Source organism: Heterocephalus glaber, unplaced genomic scaffold, assembly GCF_053883595.1.
Source record: "Heterocephalus glaber isolate CG9 unplaced genomic scaffold, H.glaber_assembly_v1.0 deba00000006, whole genome shotgun sequence".
In the NCBI taxonomy this organism is placed as follows: Eukaryota; Metazoa; Chordata; class Mammalia; order Rodentia; family Bathyergidae; genus Heterocephalus; species Heterocephalus glaber.
Genome location: NW_028258136.1, coordinates 263,570 through 272,345, shown reverse-complemented (window position 1 = coordinate 272,345; position 8,776 = coordinate 263,570). Strand labels below are relative to the sequence as shown.

At 36.1% G+C, this 8,776-nt stretch overlaps 1 protein-coding gene across 1 annotated transcript; it reads right to left on the bottom strand.

The window, feature by feature from the left end:
• Positions 1-3,284: 3,284 nt before the first annotated feature.
• LOC101715615 (olfactory receptor 8B12) lies at positions 3,285-4,229 on the bottom strand. The gene has a single exon (XM_004874450.2). It carries the CDS (start codon positions 4,218-4,220, stop codon positions 3,285-3,287), a length of 936 nt encoding a protein of 311 aa, XP_004874507.1. The 5' UTR covers positions 4,221-4,229.
• Positions 4,230-8,776: the final 4,547 nt, after the last annotated feature.

Here is an 8,776-nt window from a genome sequence, read left to right as displayed (position 1 = left end):
CAATACCTGGTACCAAAAAACAAAACAAACCAACCCCCCCAAAAACCCAAAAACCAGAGATAGTTAAACCATAGAGTGGAGAGAGAAAACAAAGAGAAAATAAAAATGTTACCAGGGCTGAAATTATTGAGTTTGCTGTATTACATAATCTTCCCTGTTCTTTCCTATCATACATTCTCTCTCATGCCTTTCTGTGCTTGATTCTTCTTCCTCTTGCTCAGTGATCCCCTGTATTCCTTTATTTATTTACTTATGTATTTACACAGTTTCTATTGGAAGACACATTCTTAAATGCCCTTTTGTACAATTTTTTAAATTTTTAGAATGTTTTATCTGTACATGTTTGCAGCACATGATGCTTACATTTATCTTAGGAAATGCATACATGTGCTTAACTTATCTTGATTTATTTTTTATTCCCCTTCCTCTCCCCATTCACTTCCATTCCCCTGTCTCTATATCACATTTCTCTATTTTCACTATTTATCTAGTTTTTTAGTTCATTGTTTGTGACATTCAATGATTACATTCATTGTGGCTGGTTGGTACATTTATATGATGCATTTCAAATCTTTTTATGTGCCCTCCCTCCATCTCTTGGTCCCCTTCCTACTTGTAAATGATCTCTCTTCTTGTTTGTTTTTATCAACCTTTGTTTTGCTCTTTATTTTTATTTTAGATAACTCATATGAGAGAAACCATATGCTATTTAAGCTTGTGCATCTAATTTATTTCATTGAATATACTTTCAAGGTGTATCCATTCTCCTACAAATGTCTTGAATTTATCACCAAAAAGATAAATATGGACATATACATATAAAAATACAGACAGAAACATATTTGTATAAGCCTATACCAATGCTGGGAATCATTGCACTTACAAAGAATATAAGCATGGGAGAACTAAAAGCTTATTTTTAAAGAGTTAATATTTTTAACTTTTTTACCATATACATACATTCTCAAGGAAAAAATCCAATTGAAATTATTAATTATCCACCCATAATCTGAGCATTTCTATCTGCAAAACAAAGCAACAAAATCACCTACAGCAAGCATCATATTCAAAAGTGAAATGCTTTTACCATACAGTCAGAAACAAGAACAAGACAGAGAAACCATTTTTCTTACTTCTATTCAGAATTATATTGCAGGTCTTAGTGCACTGAGGAACATAAAGGAAATAAAGATCATTAGGAAGAACCACACCAGTCTTTATTTGCAGATGATTTGATTATGTGTTCCTATGGGAAAAGGAGCATTCTGACCTAAAAATTATTGAAGAGGGTGCAAATCAGAAAAATAATTTGGTAATATTTATAATCTTAAACATATGCTTATCCTGTGACATAATAAATCTACATCTAAATAGATACCCAAGAGGAGTAAGTGTACACAAATAAATCACATTTTTCAGGAATTTTATAGTAACCTTATCAATAGGATGTAGAAACTAAAAACAAACCAAATGTCTATTAAGAAGATAATTGATAAGTAAGTTGCTATATAATCATACAAAAAACACAAACTAAACAATAAGAACAAAATTGTAGATGAACCTCACATAATATTCTATATTTGGCAAAAAGCCTGGCACTAAAACTAAATGTGCTGAGCTGAAGATCTAGCTTGATGGTAGAACACATGTCTAGCATGAATTCAACAGTTTCTAATACCCCAAACAATAAAATAAAATAAATACATATGCTACTTATTGTTTATATAAAGGTCAAGAATGAGCAAAATGAATCTTTGATGATAAGAATAAAAATAGTAGATATTTCCAGAAAGAGAGTAAAGAGTAGTGTTTACTTAGGAAAGAGCAGGCAGAAAATTCTTAAGCAATGAAAATTTTCTATTTCTAGGTCTAGGTAGTAGTATGTATCCATGCCCATATATAAGAGAAAAAGTTCATTGCACATCTAAATTTGTGCATTTTTAGGTATAAATTTACACTTCAGTTTAAAAGGGGGTAGGATATTATTTTATTTACCTATAACGTACTGATTTCCCACCGCCCCCTCAATACACTCATCCATAAGGGTCCTGAATTCCATTACATTATTCAAAGTACAGTCTTTCTCTGCACTTTGTTTCATTCTTTTGGTTAGACACTGACACCATTCCAAAAGGGGGAAAAATAAACATTTTGTCCAAACTTCCTTTTTTTCCTAAAAGAACTTTACAAAGAAAAGTTCATAAATCCAAGGAGCTTCCAGAGAGTAAACATGTCATTGCTTCAAAAAGAACTATGACCACCTTCTGATTCCCTATATAAACCTGTACCTTCATTTACTCAATTCTCTGAATTATGACCTATCCCTTTCCTTTATACTCTAGTATTAGAATATCACTGATATATATAATGCCTTAAAATATAATAGCACTTGTCTCCCCTAATGATTTGTTGCTACAAATCTAATGGCTCACACACATTCCAAGCTATTACGAATGTACCATATTCAGACCCTTGAAGTGAGGCTCCAAGTTCTATTTCCATTTGTTTGGAAATAATGAATGAAGCTTGTATTCAGTATCCTCATCATTTAAGTCTGTATATCTAAGGCATAATAAGTTAGCCTGAGTCCATAGGGCTCTGCACAACATTTTAATGAACATTGATGGCTGATTCTATATGGAAACTAACATAGTGCCCCTTCTCATGCCCCAACATTTGTAAAACATCTATCTTTTGGTCAAGTCCAAAACAACCTTTTTTCACCTCCAACATACTTTTTTCATACTCCAACACACAAAAACAATATTTCAAAAATTAATCCATGAATAGTTGCATGAAATGACTGTGAATATAATTAGATTTATTTAAATGTCAATTAAATTTATTTAAACAGCAATAAACTTAGAAATGAAATTGGCCATGGAAAAGATAGAATGAGAAAGCATAGGTAAAAGAAGGTAGAGTAAATTGGATTAAAATTCAAGGGCCTGGATTCCAGTCCTAGTTGTGGCATCAAGTATATGTGTGCCCTTGTACAACCTACGAAATATTTAAGAATCTCTGGTGGGTAAGGTATGTGTATGCAGAGCTGGACTTAATGACTTCTTAAACCTAGTAAAAATTAAATTCTCTATTACTATAGAAATCATATCAATAAAATGAAGAATGGTTGGAATAGTTGGGAGGATAAGCAGTAGAGAGAATAGGTATACTTAAAAACATGATCTTAGAATTTCCTATAAGTGAAGGGTAAGAGATCACTAATGACAAAAATGAATAAAGAACACTCCAATAAAATTTTGGATCCTTTTTCTCTATTACTTTCAAGAGAAGATTTTCCTGCTCAAGGTTTTCCTCAGGGTAATTTTGACATCCTTATTCCTCAGGCTATAGATTAATGGATTGAGCATTGGCACCACAGCAGTATAGAAAATAGAAGACACTTTTCCCTGGTCCAGGGGCAAAATAGAAGGTGGTCTGAGATACATAAAAGCTCCAGATCCAAAGAAAAGAGATACCACAATTAAGTGGCAACTGCAGGTACTAAAGGCCTTGGATCTACCCTCAGTGGAGCTAATGTGGAGAATGCTGGAAAGAATGAAACCATAGGATATAAAAAGAGTAACAATGGGAACTCCAATGCCAATGGCCACAACAATAAAGACCACTGACAAATGTATGTAAGAGCTACTGCAGGACAGCTCAAGGAGTGGAATGATGTCACAGATATAGTGATTGATGCAGTTGTCTGCACAAAAGGTCATAAGGATCAGGTTTCCCATATGGGCCACAGCCCCCAAACCCCCCATCCCATAGACACCCAACAGAAGGAGTAAACACAGCTGGGGAGACATGATGATCGTGTACAATAGTGGCTTACAGATGGCAACATAGCGATCATATGCCATCGCTGGCAGGATATAGGATTCAGAAAAAACAAAGAAACAGAAGAAAAAAAATTGAATCATACACCCTATATAGGAAATGGTGTCCTTCTTTAAGACAAAACCCATCAGCATTTTAGGGGTAAGAGTAGTGGAGTAACTAAAATCTATGAAAGACAAGTTGAGGAGGAAAAAGTACATGGGAATATGCAGGTGAGAGTTCAGCCCTATCAGAGTTATCAAGCCCAGGTTCCCCAGGACTGTGACCACATAAAAATTTAGAAACAGGTAAAAGAGAGGGACTTGGAGTCCTGGCTGGTCTGTTAAGCCTTGGAGGATGAACTCTGTCACTGAGGAGGTGTTCTCAGCAGCCATTCTCCTCTAGGAGATTCTGTGAGGGGAAAAGAAAAGTGTCATTAAGAGAGAGAAGCTATCCATCGTGGAAGTTCATGGGAGGGAAGTGAGTGGAAAGAGAGGAAAAAAACTTCACTGAGTGTTAATTATGGGCTAGACACTCCTCTAAATACTGTGTGGCATTACCATGCTCTTCCTTTTGCAGATGATGTAAAATGATACCTAAAGCAACTTGCACAAAGTCCCAATGCCAGTGGGGTTCAGGTGAACTTTGGTCATTGACTCCTGTGTTCGAGCTTCTACCAACTCTTCTGCAGGCACAGCAGTTTAGGAAGGCACTCACCTCTTCAGCTTGGAACCACATTGCTGCCCTCCCTGCCTCCCACACATGGCCTTCATGAAAATGCAAATGGCCCTAGGGGAAAGAAGGTGGGAACTTGGAGCCCAGGACCCTCTGTTTCTGCTTTTTCACTTTTAGGATCAAGACTTCATGCTTATCTTGTTTCTCTTTCTGAACTGAAGAACATAATCTCTGATTGTGCTGCTGCTCTGAGGCTCCTGTACAGCTACCAGGGAAGGAGCAGCCTCCTTTCTAAACATCACAGACAGTCAAGTCTAGAGTTCTATTCTGGATTAAAGATCTCAGAGAGCTAGTAACAGAGGATCCCAGAGGATAGTTGCCCAGAGATCATCCTCCCCAAGGAAGATGAAATGCTCATCTACAACCTTTTGATAATGCTTCATCTCAATCCCACTGCACTGATTAAAGAAGCATAGAAAAACAGACCATTAGCAAAAATTTCAAATAATTTCCACAAGGCAAGTGCTCCTTGAGACCCACAACAGACAAAACCTTAGGGATTCGTTAAGGCTTTCCAGCCTGTAAGAGCTTTAGAGAATAGCTGTATACATGATGCAACAGCAGAACAAATTCTTTAGAGGCTTTTGTCAGCTCAGGGATGGTTTCCATGGGAACTTCACTTTGAATGAATCAAGATTTTATTTCAAGTGAATCAGAGCTCTTCTAAATCTTTTCAGTGTGGACTTGCTCCAACAAAAACAGAGAAGATACATATATATATAGTTACATTTGATGTAGAACTGTTTCCCTAAAACTTGAATCTCTGTGTACCAGTTTCCTTGTTTAATTTATTGCTAACTGGAAAATATGTGTGCAGCATGGATTATGACATAGTCATAGGTAAATGCATGCATAATACAGTGATTTGGACCTATAGAGAAGCACTAACCTTCTAATGTCCTTTATATCATGAAACAGCACATAGATGGTGTTAATGGCAACATCCTTCTCTCCACATAGGAAAATTTAAGAAAAAGCCACAATTAAAAAAAAAAGGTCAAATAGCCTCTCCAGAAAGAAAAGATGGCAGGTAAAATGGTCTCTTTTGAAATGACTGCAGCTAGGAACATAACTCAGTTCTGTACAACTTGAGTTATAACTTGGATAAGACCCAGTTCAATCCTCAGCTTCACAGGAAAAGGAAGATGGAGGGAGAGAGAAGGGAGGGAGGGAGAGAGGGAGTGAAGAAAGAAAGAAGGAAGGAAGGACTTCAGTTAGAAGAAGGAGAGGGAGGGAGGGAGAAAAGGAGGGAGCAAAAACATTCATTTGGGCACAAAGGATGGTCATACAATTATAATAAAATTTGACTTCAGTAAATATTCATTTAATAACCATTTCTTAAATCTAGAAAATTCACAGAAGCCTCCCACTAACACACACAATAAAGAATTTCAAGAGTAAATAATATGTCTATGCATTTAAGGGAAAAAAGAACTGAAAATAATTTTATATAAATTTATACTCCAATTTATTTTTCCCTATCACTTTTTATGTGCATTTTAAATTCATAAGTGTTTGTAGTACGTAATGTTTATATTCCCTGTGTGGAGTTGGTGCATGTACATGACACAATTTAATTCATTTTCCCACCCCCTTTCCCTTCTCTCGCTCTCCCTCTCCTCATCCCTTGATCCCCTTCTCATTTTAAAAATTAATTTTATTGGTATATTGTACATTTTAGGTATAAAATATAAAGAAATTCATGACTGGAAATTTGCACCTTTACATAATCTCTCTTGGTTCTTATTTTTTTCCCTTCCCCTGCCCTCCCTTCAATACCTTCACCCCTCCGTATTTACAAAGACTTTGTTTCCATTTTTTCATTTTCTCATAATAATTCCATTCCCTTCTTTGCTTTCCCCTAGCCCTCCCACTTCCCCTTCCCCTTTGCCCCTTTTTCTTCCTATTTCATATTATCTATTATACCTTTTAATCCTTATTTGTACATTCAATTTCTCACACAAGAGAAACTATTCAGTATTTAAACATGTGTGTCCTATTTATTTCACTTAAGTGTATTTCCTCAATGTGGATCCATTTAGGTATAAATGTCTCTAATTTCTCATTTTTTATGGCTGAGTAGTCCTCCATTTTATAAAACCCCACATTTTCTATATCCAGTCTCCAGTTGATGAGCCTTTGGGCTGTTTCCAGATTTTAGCTATTACAAACTACTATGAACATGGGTACACATATATCACTGTGGTATGATTCTTTTAATTCTTTGGGGAAGATACCCAGCAGTGGAATAGTGGGGTCAAATGGGACTTCCAGTCCTCGTTCTTTGAGGTATCTCCATACTGATTCCCAGAGTGGTTGCACCAGTCTACACTGCCACCAGCAGTGGAGCAGTGTTCCTCTTTTCCCTCAGCCCTGCCAGCATTTGTTATTGGTTGATTTCATGATAGAAGCCATTCTTTCTGGGGTGAGGTGGAATCTCAGCGTTGTTTTCATTTGCATCTCTCGAATGACCAGTGATGTTAAACATTTTTTTTGTATGTTTATGTGCTATTTCTACTGCTTTGTCTGAAAAATGCTTGTTCATTTCACATGCCCATTTTTGGGTTGAGTATTTAAATTTGGGAAGTCTGATCTTTTTAAGTTCTTTATAGATTCTAGATAGTAGACCTGAGTCTGAGGAACAGCAGGTGAAAATTTTTTCCCACATTGTAGGTTTACTCTTCACTCTGTTGGTGGTTTCTCTTGCTGTGCAAAAGCTTTTTAGTAAGAAGAGATTCTACTTGTTGATTGTTTGTGCAAGTTCACAGGCAACTCAGGTTTTGTTCATAAAATGTTTTCCTACACCAATGTCTTCAAGAGCTCTACCTAACCTCTGTTCCAGCTGGTTCAGTGTTTCTGTTTTAATATTTAGAGCTTTAATCCACTTTGATTTTAGTTTAGTGCATGGTGAGAGATATAGGTCTAGTTTTAATCTTTGTCAAGTTGAAACCCAGTTTTTCCAGCATCATTTATTAAAGAGGCTATCTTTCCCCAGTGAGGGTGTTTGGTTCCTTCGTCAAAGATGAGGTGGCTGAGTGTGTCTGGAGTTGTCTCTGCATTTTCTAATCTGTTCTGCTGGTCCTCAGGCTAGTTTCTTTGCCAGTGCCATGCTGTTTTTATCACAGTAAGTGATAAAAGTGTATAGTTTGAAGTTGGGGATTGTGATACCTCCTACCTTGTCTTTATTGCTTAGTATTGCTTTTGCTATTCCAGGTCTCTTCTTCCAAATGAATGAAGTATGCTGCCAGTATTTCAGTTGGGATTTCATTGAATCTATATAGCAGTTTTGGAAGTATGGATATTTTCACTATGTTGATTCTTCCTACCCAGGAGCAGGGGACATCTTTCCAATTTCTGATATCCTCTTCAATCTCTTTTATCAGAGTGCTATAGTTTTCAGAGTAGAGGTCTTTGATTTCTTTTGTTAGGTTGCTTCATAGGTATTTCAATTTTTTGGATATTATTGTGAAAGGAATTTATTGCCCCATTTCTCTCTAGTGAGTCTGTTTTTGTGTACAGAAAAGCTGTTGATTTTTGTGTATTGACATTCTATACAGCTACTCTACTGAATTATCTTTATAAGTCTAGAAGACTTTGATGGAGTTCCTATGGTCTTCTATATAGAGTATCATGTCATCTGCAAATAATGACAATTTGACTTCATTTCCTATCTTTATTACTTTTATTTCTTTCTCTTGTCTAATTGCTGTGGCTAATTTTTCCAAAATTATGTTAAACAGGAGTGATGATAGTGGACATCCTCATCTTGTTTCTGATTTTAGTGTGAAGGCCTTCAGATTTTGACCATTTAGTATGATATTGGCTGTTGGTTTTCCATAGTTGCTTTTATCAGATTGAGGTAGAGGCAGTCTATTCCAATTTTTGTAGGGTTTTTCTTATCAATGCATTTTGGATTTTGTCTAATGCTTTTTGTGCATCTATTGAGATGATCATATAGTTTTTGTCCTTGGATCTATTGATATAGTGGATTACATTGATTGATTTGCATATGTTGAACCATCCCTGTATCCCTGGAATGAATTCCACTTGATCAGGGTGTATGATCTTCTTGATGATCTTCTGCAATCTATTTGCCAGTATCTTATGAAGGAATTTTGCCTCTATGTTCATTAGTGAGATTGGCCTATAGTTCTCTATTTCAGTTGGGTCTTTCTCTGCTTTGGGGATCAAGGTGATGCTTGCTTCCAGGAATGAG

What these genes read in the sequence shown, in the direction of transcription:
- LOC101715615 (XM_004874450.2), bottom strand. Translation starts at nt 4,220, where the DNA reads ATGGCTGCTGAGAACACCTCCTCAGTGACAGAGTTCATCCTCCAAGGC.